Source organism: Bidens hawaiensis, unplaced genomic scaffold, assembly GCF_021521415.1.
Source record: "Bidens hawaiensis isolate Kalapana, Puna unplaced genomic scaffold, B.hawaiensis_p1.1 tig00014333_1, whole genome shotgun sequence".
NCBI classification, from domain to species: domain Eukaryota; kingdom Viridiplantae; phylum Streptophyta; class Magnoliopsida; order Asterales; family Asteraceae; genus Bidens; species Bidens hawaiensis.
In genome coordinates, this window is record NW_027492231.1 from 280,568 (window position 1) to 297,864 (window position 17,297).

The 17,297-nt window shown below is 31.9% G+C and overlaps 2 protein-coding genes across 2 annotated transcripts; both read right to left on the reverse strand.

Annotated features, from left to right (window-relative positions):
• Positions 1-1,829: 1,829 nt before the first annotated feature.
• On the reverse strand, positions 1,830-6,147 carry LOC143546291 (uncharacterized protein At1g28695-like). The gene is made up of 3 exons (XM_077037989.1): positions 5,416-6,147; positions 4,526-4,902; positions 1,830-2,390 (listed from the first exon to the last, which is right to left on the reverse strand). The coding sequence occupies exons 1-3, from the start codon at positions 5,573-5,575 to the stop codon at positions 1,890-1,892; spliced, it is 1,038 nt and encodes a 345-aa protein (XP_076894104.1). The 5' UTR covers positions 5,576-6,147; the 3' UTR covers positions 1,830-1,889.
• An 843-nt stretch (positions 6,148-6,990) lies between these two features.
• LOC143546292 (uncharacterized protein At1g28695-like) lies at positions 6,991-14,342 on the reverse strand. The gene is made up of 3 exons (XM_077037990.1): positions 14,192-14,342; positions 13,375-13,752; positions 6,991-7,479 (listed from the first exon to the last, which is right to left on the reverse strand). Exons 1-3 carry the CDS (start codon positions 14,333-14,335, stop codon positions 7,006-7,008), a joined length of 996 nt encoding a protein of 331 aa, XP_076894105.1. The 5' UTR covers positions 14,336-14,342; the 3' UTR covers positions 6,991-7,005.
• Positions 14,343-17,297: the final 2,955 nt, after the last annotated feature.

Consider the following 17,297-nt stretch of genomic DNA (forward strand, 5'->3'; position numbering starts at 1 on the left):
TATGGCCATCTTATTAATTAAATTATTAATAACACTTCTATTTAGTTGTCTGATATGATTTTATAATATATTTTAGTCTCAGTTTGAATGAGAGTGTCTTGAACTCTTGATTGCGCCTTTCGTGCACACTTTAATATTTCATATTAAGTATTTATTGATGCACCGATATGTTGATAAATCCACAGCTTTTTATTTATTTGATTATATGTTTTAAATTTGATCATCCAATTTCGAATTTGTACGATGAAAAATTAAACGAATGTCAATTGAGGAAGTAAAGGTGTTGGGGTTTTTATGAATAAAGAATAGGGGGAAATTGAAAGGAATTACTTAGGATGATTGGTGTAGGTTCAAAGTGTAATTTCGTCTTTCTTTTTATGTTGTATTGGTGTTCTAATGTCTTGCAAGTTTATTTAATAAAAATTTTGTTAGTAGTAAAGGAATGGCAATTAATATATTGATAAATTAAATTAAATTTGCAAGTCCAAATCATATCCATGGTTAACTTAAAACTTAAAAAGTAGTTGTCAGCCCATTAGGAAAGTCAAATGGGCCGTGGCATTTGTTTTTGGGCCATCGAGGAGATAGAGATTAAAGAAGAACCAAAAAAGAGTTTTTGACGGGACGACAATCTGTGACATTTGATTTGAGTAGTTTCTTTCTGTAATCAGTGATTGAATTAACATTTGGTTATAAGTGTTTAGCTTAATTTGATGTAGTATTTATATTTGTCACTTGTTTATTTACTAAATTGTGACAATTAGGTTACGGGTGTGTTAACATTGTACAAAGTGAATCAGTGAATATAGGTTATGTCGATATAACTAATCAAATATTTATATTGCATGTTAAGTTAACGAGTTGTAATTCCAGTTACTTGAATGATAGTGTGTTGAAGCATTTAAATGGTACTTAATCATACGCATGTGATTTGTGTTCGTTTTGGTGTGATTGATTTTTGCTTTGATTCGACTGGCTGTTTGTGTGTGCCACCCAATCATGCCCGGTACACCCTAGTTAGTCTAGTTAGGATCAAACGGTTGGTGTGTAAATGCACTCAACTCTTTATAAAAATGAAAGCTGCATTTTGGTGTTGACCACAAGGAATGCAAATTGCACTTAATTACTCTTTATAAAAACATCACTTTTACTGCTGCATTTTATGTACAATAGCTGTAATTGGTATATTAGACTCCTACACTCAATCAGTTCGACATGTACGTCCAAGATAAATTGATATCATACCATTTCGATCCAATCCTTGTGTACAACCACTTCTCCATATGAATCCAATGTAAATGTTCCCAGCAAGTTATACATATTAGTCATGGTCATTATAGTTTAATAGGTGTCATAAAGACTATCGATTTAGCAAAATTCTTAATTGAGCCGTTTTATCAATCAACGGTAATATTTTGCATACCAAACTTAAATCAATACTCACCTTATTGTTTTTCATGGTAAGTATGCATGTACCAACATGAAACTCCTCATACAAGATACTTCGAGGTATCCACCAATCCATCTTATTGACATTCGAATCTTGTCATTTAGTTCTAACCCTTCATTTGACTTTTTAACTACTATTCCATGCCAATCTGAATTAAAGAACAAAATTCAAATAGTTCTGCATCTATTGATCGACCATTAGCAACAATTCTACACTATCAAGGATATCACAATTATATTTTGGGTTTGTTATGTGAGTCGTCTTACAAGGCTCTATAATCTTTTTTATATTTCTTAGTTCCAAGAATATACATTACAATTTTTTGTTTCAACTAGCACGGCATTACACTGGTGTGTTCATACAGTCTTATATAACGACTTTATTCAGACAGTGCAATTGTCAATCTCACCTATCTAAAACATATTCATGGCACAATAACTCACTTAGTCCATGAATGTTTGCACGCAAAGTGATTCGACCATCTGTGATCCACTGTTTTATTTATAGATGGATCATTAAATCTTTTCCAATCATGAACAACCGCAAGCAAATCCGTGACTTTCGCCTTAATAGTTCGGCAACAATTTGCATGAACCGTCGAAACAACATTAACATCTCTACTATCTTGACAAAATCCACTGAAATAATTGGTGTCCAAAAACTTAACCGTAAGTCTCAACCTTTCAAAAACTTTTTCGTGCATTAGTTTCACAAGAACATCTTGTTCTTTCATTCCTGCTGAGTTGTTTCTTTGCCCATACCATTCATCAAACAATGCACATGTCTTGTTGTTGGATTTGATCATGTAGAAGCCGGTGTTTAACGGATTCCCTTGTGACCATTGATTGCCGTTAAACCAATCGACACTTATTTGAAGATCAACGGGTTCGTTTAGAGTTAGCCTTGAAAACGGATTCCTTAGCCACAAAACATCTACATCCTGTATATATAGTAATTGATTCAAAACCATATGTCACTAAGAATTACTTGATAGCTTACGTGATGTAGAATTTTATGTAAAGATGATTATTAAAACGGTTGTAGGTCCTTAACCACGGATCAAACAACAATAACAAAAGTTCTTGGATCAATCTAGACCACCTAGCTAGCGGAAATAACTAGTTGATTAACCTAGATCTCGGATCTTGTTATGTTAGTCGTGAGTGTGTAAAGGGAGAGAGTAGAGAGAAAGTTAGATGGATGTAATATTTGTCAAAAGGTTGTGTGATGTATGAGCATGCCTTACTATATACAGTCTTTCTATTCATAAAGGCTCAATGGGCTCAACAAAAGGTCTTGGGCCCAATCATACAACATAGGAAATTATTACAAGCATGTTTAAACAACAAGAATAACACATAAGATTACACAGACAAAATGGGCTCTACAGCGGCATTCTTTGTTTCATTTTTTTTATCTAATTTAGGTAAAAACACTTTAAATAAAGGATAATTTAAAGTATAAGAATAGTTAATTTTATGTATTTTATATTAATTTTACATATGCTTCTTCTAAATCTAACGCGTTATTTATTATTGGACTTAAACACTCAACCTCATAAGAATCGACCTCTAAATCTATATACTATCACGAAAATCTTTGTATAGATTTGTATGTTTGACTTTTTTAGAGCTCTTGTTGCTAGCTAGCTACTCTATTCTTTTCAGTTTATAAAAAATTCAGCCTTTCAAATAAAAATTATTCAATATTCATAAATGGAAATTGAAGAAAAAGTCCTGTTGTGATGCCGGTCTATTAAAACTCATTGACCTTTTTTTTTAATAAAACATTATTGAAATATTGAAATCCCTTCAATGCCTTCTGTATTAAAATCCCTTCAATGGTATTATAGATTTTTGGTGTCCGTGGAAGACGCATAAGTCATAATCAAAAGTCTATCTCACTCCTAAAACAGAGGGAGGAAATCAATAACAAATTAAAATAACAAAACTTTGAGACAGAAAAACTATTTCTAGTGCTAATTGAAGGTTGAGTTATTCCATAAAATATCATAAATATGAGAAGAATTTGTGTAAAAAACCCCTAATTTTTTTTTAAAAAAAAATAAGAATAAACCATAGCTCAAAAATATAATTAGGAAACTAAAAAAGTAAAGAAGAAAAAAAACACTAAAATGTTTCCTTCGTCGTCCAAAAAAAAAATCATTGTGTTTTATATTTATCATTGTGATTTTTGTTTATTTTCATTACTGTGAATATTTTTTTCTTTTTCTTTTGCTTTTGAATGAAGATGACGGGAAACAATCTAGTTTTTTTTTCCCGTATTTGATTTATATTTTAAGTTATGATTTTTTTAATTATTTTTTTGTGAGGTTTTTTTAAGGTCACAAATCATCCTTCCCCCTTTTATTTTTGTGATTTTTTATATTTTAATCTTTACCAACTAATTTAGTCTTTCTTTTTCGGATAGTTTTTAACCAGATATTAATAAAAAGGAAAAATGTTAAAAAGAAATTTCAACGTTTTACATCACAATTGGTATTAATATTTAGTTAGTTTTTGCTTTGTTTCTACTTTTTTATAGCCAGATAATAATCTTCAATTTTAGTTTATACATTTTATTTTGTTTAATTTATATATTTTATTTTATATGTAAATGAATAATTAACATTTTATATAGGGAAGATAACCAAAATGATGATTTTGACTAATAATTTTAATAAAATGGCCCAGCCTATTTTGTTTTATAAAAAACTGATTTGAATTTTCATATTTTTAGTTAAAAAATAGCTTTCACACAACGCACCATACCTCTAGTGCAACAAATTTTTACGTGGTGTAGCAAATTTTTATACGGTGTATTAGAATAAAGGGTGTACGGGTGTACAAATAGCAGCCCCCTAAATCTGTTGCGTCTAATGAAAATATGTCGTGTCAACATTGAAATCTATCACGCAAAATGACACTTGTTAAACACTAGCCTCTTATAAATCATTAAAGTATTAATTAGACAATATATTTATCGTGAATACTTGTGAATTGTGATTATAATTTCTGTATTTACCTATTTGTATTCTTCCCTATAAAATGCATGCAGCAGAACGATCGAACTTACCGTGAAAACAAAGTTGTATCCACGCCGAAGAACATCTCTAAGAAACCGAGTTCTTAGCCACATCATCTTTATGAATTTCTCGGACATGTAAATCTTCTCGTGGATGAACTCCTCGCCTTCCGTTTTCAGTTTGTAACAGTGTAATCCAAGAAACCTACACCGTTCAAAAGCCGTCTGATCAACCGCCACGATCAAAAGATGGTTCTTCAAATGCCTCGTGTCTTCTCCTAGCCAAAACCCGTCTAAGAATATATCAAGCATTGGTTTGTCGCCCTCAGCGTAAGCTTGGTTCACAATCGCGATGATCACCGTCTTGTTCGCCATTGAAGCTCCCTCCAAGGCTGTCCCCAACTCATCTGTATACATTGAGACCTGATAATGACATCACAAAAAAAAAACATGAATATATCTTTACTCATATAATTTAGCAAAATGAAAAATTATTTTGGTGATTTGGTGGGTTTAGCCAAAAGAAGATGGTTTCTGGTGGTCCATATCAATCGTGTAGCGTTTTTGGATATTCTGTCTGAGATAGCGGAACATGTCTTTTCTCTCACCAATGTAAGAGATTGTTATCCGCTATCTCAGATGACAGAATCACCAAAAACATTTTAGTGACGGTATGCATCCCTGGAAACCATCAAATGCTCAAACTTTGGCAAAAATCCACTAAACAAGCAAATAAAAACTCAAAAAATGAAACCAATTTAAGACATTTCAAAAAGATTGAGTTTTGCAATTCAAAAAGGATTTACAGTGCAGCTTATTGTACGTTTACCTTCTGTCTTGATGTAAATATTATATTTAAATAATTTGATATTTTTCTTTTAAAAAAATAAAAATAAATAAGACATTGTTTCGAAGTATCAAGTATGAATGGATGATGAAACTTACGGTGGCTGATGATGGTATGGAATGATAAAGCTTGTCGGTTATGGTGGTTATGGACACCGACGTGTTTTTTTCAGATAAAAGGTAAATCAAAAGTAAGGATATAAGCAATAAAGTGCAAAGGGCAACAAAGCTTCCTGGTTTGAATGAGCGTTCCATTGTTGCTAATGGTTTATCTGATGATACTCGGGGCGGAAGAGTGCGATGGTGGCGACTAGTTTACCGGTTCATGAATCTATTAGGAGGGATCTGTAATAAATCTCGAGAGGAAACGGTGATTATTTGTAATGGTTGCATGGGGTTCATGTTGGGCAAAATATATAGTCTTGGTGGCGTGATTGGGTTATTTACTTTATTAGACTGACTTTAACTTGATTGCTTTATTTACGTTACTAACTTTATTTTGGTATTTATGGCTTTTATTTCATGTGTTTTTTTCATGTGTTCTATCTCGTGTAATTGTGAACTTGACACAATACAATGTGATACCAGAAGATGAATCTTGTGATATGACAGGTAAAGTTATCAAACACGATCATGGTCCGGTTGCAACGGTTTCAAATGTGATGGAATCGTACAAGAGTTGCTTATTATTGGCTAAATCAAAATAATCGAAAGAAAAATTATGGGCCGCACATTAAGTCTAAATGGGCTCAGGATTTGAATGGGAAATAAGTGGGCTGGTATTTGGCCTAATCAAAGACAGAATAAAGAAGAAAAAAGTCATAGGGAGATTAGGCGTTCATGGGTATAGGGCTCGAGTCATGTGAAGCCGAGTGGGTACACCTCCGTCATCATTGCAAGTACCCGCTGAAAGAAGTGAATGCGGGTATTGCTAAGAATCATATTATGAATCCATTCTAAGGTATAAAAGAAAAACTCTAAATAAAGACTAAAATAATTTTAGTATGCTTGTTTCTGGAAAAAAATATATCGTCTAGACGTAGAGAATTGAGAACTAATTCTAATTATTCCAATTCAAAGAATCAGAATAATGAGTACATAAATAAATTATTTGCAAGGAGAACAAGACAAAAAAAATAGAGTCAAGTTATAAGGAGCGCTTAGACGAAAGTAAAGACTTTGATACAAAAGAATGAATTATTAAATTAAAGTTCTTTTTTGGCATACTTGTCAATTAGAGGATTAAGGTTGCATGAATCGCTATTGGTTTAACATCAATAATAAGAGCCGCTTTGGTATGTTAAAGATATACATGTATCCGTGATTGAAAATTAGTTTTGATCATTTATAATTTCTATACCGTGTTAAAATGTTTAAAAAATGAAACTTACCTAACGAAAACGTACCCATATTTTAGTTCACTTGAATTTTGCAAGATTTTATTTATGCACAATGGTAGAATAACAGAATTGGCAAATAACTGTAATAATAATATTAAGAAACACAACTAATAATATTAAAAAAACACACTCAACTTTCAAAGCATTTTCATGCGATTCGTCTCGCTAGCTAATACATGAGCATTGTGTACCAATACAGTGTAATTAATTATCAATCGATATATCACTAGCAAATCCACACCATATTCATGGAAACAACTCACGAAATCCATGAATTTTGACATGCTAAGTGGTTCGACCATCTATATTCCATTGTTTATTACGGGTTGGATCTTTAAATCTCTTCCAATCATGAATAACCGTGATCAAATCCGTGACTTTTGCTCTAATACTCCGACAACAATTTGCATGTACTGTTGAAACAACGTTAACATCTCTACTATTTTGACAAAATCCACTAAAATAATTGGTGTCCAAAAACCTAACCCTAAGTCTCAACCTTTTAAAAGCTCGTTTCCGCATTAGCTCAACAAGAACATCTTGTTCTTTCTTTCCAGTTGAGTTGTTTCTTTGCCCATACCACTCATCGAACAATGCGATTGTCTTGTTGTTGGATTTGATCATGTAGAAACCGGTGTTTATTGGATTAGTTTGTGACCACTGTTTGCCATTAAACTGATCTACACTTATTTGAAGATCGACGGTTTCGTTTAGGGTTAGCCTTGGAAATGGATTCCTAAGCCACAAAACATCAGTGTCCTGTAAATAATGCAACATGAAAGTATAGGTTATTTGATAGCTTATGGATTTTATTATATTATTTTACGTCTCATTTACACTACTACAAGAAACTTAACAGACTATGACCGAAGAAAAAACAAAGAAGAAAACAACAAAAAACAGAAACTTCAAAAATTCCTCGGTGATGATGCTTTTCGGGAAACACTAGGGGCGACCGGCATATCAGATAAGATAAGAGATAGGAGATCAAGATGGTTTGAACATACATTTGAAGAGAGAACAGACGATGGCTCTCGTTAGGTCCGTTAAAAACATCACTGTGGGTAGGATGAGGGGTAGAGGTAGACAAAACTAACACTATATATTATCACTATTTCAATTTACATATTTAGTGTTACGACTACTGTTATTATAAATATTATTACCTAATTATTTATTATTTTGTTTTAACTTTTAAGTGTTGTCTAGAGGTCTAGTGTTAAACTTTTGTGTCTCTTTTATATAATTTTTATACATATAGTTTTAGAGTGTCTCTTTGAAAGCAACATATTTATTTTTGACTTAAAGATATAGCTAGTTTGTCTACATCCTACATTCCTACCATCCCAAACCTTCTTAATAAATTTGTTATTGATAAGATTTTTTAATAAGTATAAATGTATGATTGTTGTTTTTTTATCTATATGAAGAAAATATAATCAAAAATCAATACACACACGGAGAGACTCACACGTCAATCTGTAATCCGTCAATGATATTTTCATGGTAATGTGTATATGCATAAGTTGGTGGTCATCCATCGTCAATAATGGCCGTTGTTCCATCTCGTTATCCTCGCCTACGTTCGTTTCTCCTAGAAACTTAAGTCGTAGCATTTTCTAATGTAATATTTAAATATCATGAATGCAATATTTGAACATTGTTGTAGCATGATTAATGCTACAATTATTTGATGAGTTGTATATTTAATGAGTTTATTAAAGCTTAATAAGATGCAAGAAAACAAAATTGAATGTAAGAAAATAAACTACTACTTTGTGTAATCTATACTAATATTTAAAAATTAAGTGATAATATATAATAACTTAACTAATGACGAAATTATATTTTAAATAATTAATGACATGACATGAGTGTCAAGTTGAAATCTATATAGATAGATATGGTTGGTGAACTCAAAATATTCTTATATACCTTAATAGGAAAAAGTTAAAAACGCAAAAGAAAAACAAAAATAAGATGTAAAGGATTTGTGGGTAAAAAAATCAAAATAAAACATTTCAAAAAAAATAATAATAACAAAAAGATTAAACTCATAATATAAATAAAAAAAATCTTAAAAATCTAAAATGTTTCTGTCATTCTCATTCCAAAAAAACAACGAAAATACACAATGCCGAGAAAAAGACAAAAAGATGAACATAAAAAAACACAATAATAAATAAAAAAATACACAATAAATAAAAAAAATATAATAGTATAATACTGAGCAAATATAACACAATGTTGAGCAACATATAACACGTTGGTAAGTAATATAACACAATATAAGAAAACAAAAATACACAATTTCAAAGAAAAAAGACACAACAACACAATGATAAATAAAAAACCACAATGATCGTTTTCCTCAACATTGTTTTTTTTTTGGATAACTTAATTAGAAAGCGTTGGAAACATTTTTTTTGTTTTTTAACTTTTTCATTTTTTTCATTACATTTAGAGTTACGGTTTTTTGAGGAGTTTTTTATTACTAATAATTATTCTTATCATTATTTATTTTTGTCTTCCTTTATAAAATAACCTGACTCTATCTTAATACATATGGTATATTATATATCAAACTATTTAAAAAAAATATGTTAAAAACTACTTTTGAGGACAACGTATACTTAATATGAATATTGGAATTTAATAAATCCTAGTGAATAGTATTAGCCTGTAATAATCCTTATTTATTTTATCGTCACTGGAGATCTCAAATTAAGAAAAAAAAGTTGGCTCACAATGCCCCCCGTTAAAAATGACTTAACGGCGTCATAGTTTTTTCTGAATTTCAAACCAATGTTTTAATGATTTTAATCTTTAGAATGATACATGTCAATTAATGTAAAACTTAGTTCGAAACGGTTCTCTAAAATGACGAAACAATGCTTCAATTCGAGTGTTTGAACTTACAATTAACCAAAATCAAGTTGTTTGGATCATCGTTTCGAGCTAAATTTTATATCAATCGACTCGTATCTTCCTTTCGATTAATAGCCCTCAAAAATTAGTTTGAAATTCGGAAAAAAAAATTACGTCATTAAGTCCTTTTTAACATAAATTGGGGACCAACTTTTTTGAAGTTGGGACTGCTAGTGACGATAAAATGAATATGGATTATTATCGGTCAATATTATTCAATATGGACTATTAAAATCCAATAAACCTATTTAATATTATATAATTTTGATGATAATGAGATCTATTATAAGAAAACCTTTTATGAAATTATACCTTTCGAAACGGTGTTATTTTTTTTCCTCAATTTCGTTCATAAATAATCACACATTTTATATTTATTATTTATAATTATAAATATAATTAATATAAGTTTTTTTAACGTCAATTTGTTAATATACATTTTAATAATAGTAAAAGGAAGAAAAAGTCGCCTCGTCGTTGGGTCCAATCTATCGACATTCGTTGAATTTTTGTGCCAAAGCCGAAAAATAACTATTTATTCTAAACGTACGGAAAATATCCCAAGTTGTAGAAATATGCCTACAATAATATTTCTTTAAGAATACAGTATATACGTTCTAGAAAACGGTTACTAAAAAAATAGTTACATAACTGGAAAATCATTGATGATAAATATTTATATAAAAGTAACTTTTAAACTTTTAACTAGCATATTACTAATTTTAAGAACCCCCACATTGCAACAGAATAATCAAACCAAACAAAAATTAGGTGAAGAGGTAGGTCCCAGCAGAGCCCAGTTGGTCCCGCAAGACTCACCTTGAACAGGGACGTCGGCGCAAAGACCATCTGCTCCCGCAGGACCCACCATGCTCATAGAACCTTACGCGCAGTACGCAAGCTGTACACGCAGGGAAAGCCTCCCAATGGTGAAGTACCCCGCCTGTTCCCGCAGTTGCGGATACAAGCCATCAGGGAAGGCTACCCGCAGACAGCAGGGCTACACGCACAAGACAATAGATACTTCAGTAGTCACATGAAGGAATGAGCAAGGCAGGAACAATCCCGCCTAAATGAGCCAGTCTGTATGATTCTGAAAGATCTTTTGTACTATACCTACCAATGTATGGATAGGACAGACGATCTGACCAGAACAACCCATGAGCCAATCACAGGGTGACAGCTCACCGACAACAGTGCGAGGAGGAGCACCCTCTAGTACTGTTTGTCACTATTAGCCGCTGCCTACTCACCAACCCTTACTGTGGGATATGCGCAGCCTACAGTTGGTGGAATAGTGTTACTATTGGCCGTAACCTTTTCACCAACCAGCATGGCCTGCGTACAATCCACAGTAGGTGGGACGTGCATAATCTACAGTTGGTGGAATAGTGCAGCCGACTTTGTCACTGTTGGCCGTAACCTACCCACCAACCAGTATGGCCTGTGCATAGTCCACTGTTGGTAGAACAGGAATACTATTCAGCCGGCTGTACCTGCTTGGAAACCTACCTTCGGCTATAAATACTCCAACATCTCGGAATGGTAAGATCATATGCTATCCAGTTATCTAGCAATCTCTTAATATACACTTATATTCAGAGCAACCTAGTCTGATTCTCACGCCGGAGGGTGGTCACAAGGAGGAACCCCCCCTTCTCAGTGACGAGCTTACGGTGTTTGTTTTGCAGGTCTCCTGAAGAACAGCCTTCTCAGCTAGACCTCATCCGTGGGAAACATTACTTAACCCCCAGATTATCTATAATCTGTACCGGGTCACCTAGTGTTTCTTCATTAGGTATAAACATGTTGACTCACGCACATGCGTTAACTTGTAAAACATAAGTTAAATAAACTTATAAAGTATATGCAGACGAAAACCATTAAAATGAATAACAATACTTGCATAGGGTTTATTAAAATTAAATACTTATAAAGTAAACATAGAAAATAAAACGTCAAAACGTATAACATTTGAAAAGAATAACTAGGTTGAAATAGTATTACAGAGAGACCGTTAAATAAAAAAAAATAGACGTAAAAACGTTGAACTACACACATGCTTTAACTCGGAAAAATTAAACTATGCGTAGAACACTAAAATAATAACTAAGTCTAAACGATGAAAAACATAATATATATAAAAAAATTAAGTCGATACATTAATATTGTATATTCTAATAATAATAATAAAAAATAATTTATTAAAGTCGAAAGATTTGTAAAGTATAGTATGTATCGAAATTCAAACCAAATCATAGGAGTTATATTGTAGTGATACAAATAGTTTTAGTGGAAAAAAAAAAGAAAAAAAAAGAAAAGATTAATAAAGTTCAGGGGGAAACGTGAAATATAATAAATACAAATGACAAATGAGCTCGGTTGCATAGTGTACAAATCTATACTATATATAATATATCAAATAAGGACAAATTAAAACACTCATTTAAGTAATTTACAACACTTAAAACATGAGGTATGTGTTAGTAAGGGTAAACATGTTTTTTAAACACAATTAACTCAACTTACAAGTTTGGTTCCTCATATTTAACCATATTATATTTTTAATTTAACTTGTAAACTAACTTCTCACCCATGATTTTTAAACGACTATAACATTTTCATACGTTAATATTTTTATAAACAAATTGCACCATAAAAACGAAGATTTTATTTTCATTAATTTGGATATGATATTGTTGTAATTTTTTTCATTTTAAATAAATTAATATGTTACGTAGGGGTGTTCAGTGTCGGTTTTGTAGGTTTTTAAGTTAAACTTGTGAGTCCAACCGTTAATACTGATTTTTTGTCGTCCAAACCCAAACTCAACCATTGAAAGTTGAAACTGAATCGTTATTAATGGTTTGGTTCCAGTTTGGTTTCACAGTTTAAACTTTAATAATAAATTTAGTTTAAAATAATTAATAATTTAAATGTACAATCAATTTTAACTAAATACAAACATAATATGATACTTGATGATAATAAATAAAAAAATGATAATTTTAGCAACATAAATGGTAAATATTAATGAAAGATCTAGGACGTGAAATAATAACAACAAAGATTGCAAAATGAATTATATTGCAATTAGGTTAATTTACAGTCTTTTCTGGTTTCATATGGCCGGTTTCCGATATAAACCGCGCCGTTCACTACGTTTTGAAAATTTTGAAACCGACCAACAAACCGAAAGTAAAAAAGAAAAAGAAAAAAGAAGTCAAGCCAATGACCGATTTAAACGATTTCAAGATTTTAACAGAACCATAAACACTTATATTTGTACGTGATTAACAGGTTCAAACACCCGCTGCATCGCGCGAGCACCAGTGTAGTAATAATATATATACCCCAAACACATTTGAAAAGGAACAGTAAAATTGCGAGGAAATAAATGAATAAATCGAAAATTAGCATATTTCCAAATGCCTAACCCCTAAAATAAATCGAAAATTTAATACATTTCCACACGCCTAACCTCTCAAATTATTTAGCACGTTTCCACACGCTTAAGACTTATAATTCTAATTACTTTTTTCAACATTTTAAAGATGAGATATATTAGCTTTTAATTTTTGTAATCGGGTATTTTGTACTTTTATCTCTCATTTTATAGCCTTTTATGACAATTTAATGACCTGATGCATTTAACTACCCCTATATATCATCAGATTTGAAAAATAACGTTAACATCCCGTTTAAAGAAAAAAAAACATGACTTACCGTGAAAATAAAGTTATATCCACGCCGAAGAACATCTCCAAGAAAACGGGTTCTTTGCCACATCATCTTTATGAAATCCTCCAACATGTAAATCTCTTCGTTAACAAAGTCTTTATCGTCCGTTTTCAGTCTATAACAGTGTAATCTAAAGAACTTGCACCGTTCTAACGCCGTTTGATCAACCGCCACGATCAAAAGATGGTTTGTCAATTGCCTTGTGTTTTCTCCTAGCCAAAATCCGTCTAAGAATATATCAAGCATTGGTTTGTCGCCCTCGGTGTAAGCTTGGTTCACAATGGTGATGATCACCATTTTGTTGGCCATGGAAGCTCCCTCCAAAGCGGCCTCTAGTTCATCTCTATACATAGAGGTCTCGTGCTGCAATTATCACACAAAACACGATAGTTTATGAATCAAACTCAAGATAGGATCATGTTATAGCTACACTACCCTTATTTGATTTCACGACATCAAATGGTTGTTCATAAAACACTTAGTGTTGTATTGACGTACTATATAAATCAAACTTTGAAAGTTATTGGTCAGAATGGTTGAATAAACAATATTCAGGTGGCCGTTCTGACCATTTGATGGATAAATTTTGAAAGTTGTTGCTCAGAATGGTCGTTGGGCCAATAATATCTGAACAACCGTTCTAACCATAAACCGACATACAATCATACTTTGCAATATTTTTGTTAAAACAGTCGTCTAATATCTATTTGGTTGGTCATTTGAAATGGTGTGAGATTAGATGTCAGACGATGTATGTCCCAAGATAATTATTAAGACATTAACGAAGTTTGAAGAAGCTTACAATGGCTAACGACTGTCTGGAATGATGAAGCTTGCGGGTCATGGTGGTTGTGCCTTCTCCTGATAAAAGATAAATAAAAGCTAATGATATAAGCAGTAAAGTGCAAAGCGCAAGAGGGGTTCCATGTTTGATTTGTAGATCCATCGTTATTACTGCGGCGCAGTGGCGGAACCAGAAACCTCAAGTGGAGGGTCGTAATATATATATACACATAGACACGTATGTATATAAAAGTATAAAAATATTTTTTTTAGTTATGTGAAAAATATAAAGAATATGAAAAAATGATAATATTAAAATTCCTGAAGTTGTTAAACTAAATTATATAAACGAAAAAAATAAAAATATATAAAAGTAAAGTTCTATTATACAAAAGATAAATGGTAGACTATTAATTATTTTATTATTATTTTTATTAAAGAAATTGAATATAGTACTCTTTTAGTGATATGGCTGCATTGATTGACTCTAGACCTAGCACAGTATCCCTTTTATTGAAAGTTCATTTACGGAAATAACCCTACGCATCTTCTTTTCCATCTAAATTAGCAGAGAACGTTTAAAAATGCCGGTGAAAAGGCCTTTTCTTCCTTTTACTTACAGATGATCATCTTTCCAACAACTCTACGAACATTATCGAGGGTCAAAACTAAAAAAACTCACGTGATGAATAATAAAAACGTTCATGGCCGGAGAGTCAACGGACCCTCCTGTAGTTCCGCCGCAGGAGTGCGGTTGGCCGACTACCAATTTACCGGTTGATGAATATATGAGAAGGAATTTTAATTAAATTTGGAGAAGTATGGTGACTTGTAATGGTTGAATGGGAGGTCATGTTGGACTTGAGTATTTCAAATAGAATAGTCTTGGGGTGCCGTGGATATTGGCTTGTCTTACTATTTATGAGTTACGACTTTTGTTTGTGTATTCTTTCATGCATATTTGGTTACCGTCCCGATAGCCAAAAATTGAATAATCAACACTTTGTTTATACTTCTTTTAATTAAATTTTTTAAAGGAAAATGGTTATTGTAATGATGGGATGGGAGTTCATGTTGGACTTTGAGTATTTCATATGTATTACCAATTATTTAAAAATCGGTCTATATCGACCGGCTTAACCGGATGTCAAGCAAGTGGCTGGTATGTTTTAGCATGGTAAAGTAGACAAAACAATTTTAAATATAAATATCTATTTTAGCGGTACTATCTATTCATACTGTCATATCGGTTTGATTCCAAAGTAAAAATTTTGGTTTAGACTAAAGACTTTTTAGCAGCCCATCTGTAAACGATTTACCTCCCTAAGTTTTGATTAAAAGAATTAAGAGTTAACCTAATGGCCATCAGTAGTCGAATATTGTCATCGTGTCAATTGTTCTGAATAAAGCCTAGTATTTCATCAATCAATTCTAGTTTTTGCCATTATTGTCGTCGGTCAGTTGCTAAAAAATATGACCATCAATCAATTTTGGTGTTTAATGGTCAACCCGGTTGAATCACCTGGTATAACCGATTGAACCTTTTCTACAGGGACGGCTCGGGCTTAGGGCGATGTGACGACCGGCCGGGGCACTTAATTATTGAGGGCACAAAATTTATATGTATATACTTTTATGAAAAAGAAATATATATATATTTAATGTTTTACTCTAATTATATAATTACTAGGTTGGTCTAGTGGTAAAAAGTCATGATTTCCAATCAAAAGGTTCCAAGTCCAAGTCTCACTTCAGACATTTTTAAGTTTATTTTTATACACAGTTTTTTACACAACCTAAATCATAACCAAGTAAACTCATTCAAAATTTAATTGTTTAAACCAAGCAAAAAACCCATTTACATAAAGTCTAAAATTTTTTTTGTTTATAATATTTCGTTACTTGTTAGAGTCTACGGGTCTTTTTATTTCGACTCGGCCGAGGCACGTAAATTCTCGGAGACGGCCCTGCTTTTCTAAGCCTAATCCGGTATGTTCAGAAGACCGGTTTTCAAAACATTGTATATAATAGTCTTGGGGTGCCGTTGGTGTTGGCTTGTTTTAGTATTTATGAGCTACGACTTTTGCTTGGTGTGTTCTTTCATGCATAGTTGGTCGCTCGAGGGCCGTAAATTGTATAAGTACACTTGGTTATACTTTATAATTAAACTCCTAAAGCTAGTTATGTTTTCTTTTATAATACTATGTTCTTGTCAGTGGTTGAACAATATTTTACGGTGGTTGGCTTTTCAATAACTAACTTTTATAAACTATAAAGAAAGAAAAATACACAATAAAATTAGTATAAAAATATCTGTCTTTCCCAATCTGTTAGAGTGGTAAGATAATTTGGATGTATAATATGAAGTCAAGAGTTCAATAGTATAGTGGTAAGATAATTTAGGTGTCGAGTAAAAAGTTAAAAGTTCAACATGTAAAGTGTAACATTTAATTTTCAAATAATAAAAGATGAAATGCTTAAGAGCCACATGAATGTCTTGTTGAAGCAGCCTGTTCTTGATACCTTAGGGCTTAGAAGAACTAGTACACTAACACAATCAACAAATTGCTACTACTCAAGTGACAACCGAATGGAGCTATTATCAATAGTGTAATGATAAGATAGTTTGGATGTTGGATATAAAGTTAAAAGTTCAACCTGTAAAATATGAGATTTAATTTTCAAATAATTAAAAAAAAGTGTATAAAAAAAGAATTGACCTATCGAAGATTCTATGGAGGTGTGAGTATACATAAAGAGACAAAATGGATAATAGCTTACGTTGTTACTTCTATTTAGTTTTAACTTTTTTTTAAACTCAACACACATTTACATTCACCGATTGATAATTTATAGAGTAATAAAATTATAGTAGTTAATTACCATTAGTAAATAATGTAAATGTGTGTTGAGTTTTTAACTAATGAAATCAGATTGTTTAACTATTGAAATCACAAGTTAAGTTTAACGTGCTTAAAAGATTGTATAAAATTTAATCCAAAGTACCGAATAAAACCAAACCAAATCATATCGTCTCATACACAATTCCTACACCCAGAGGTGATTACAATGTTTTAGCCAAGAAACATTATTAAATCATGAACCCGGTGTTGGAGATGGTGGAG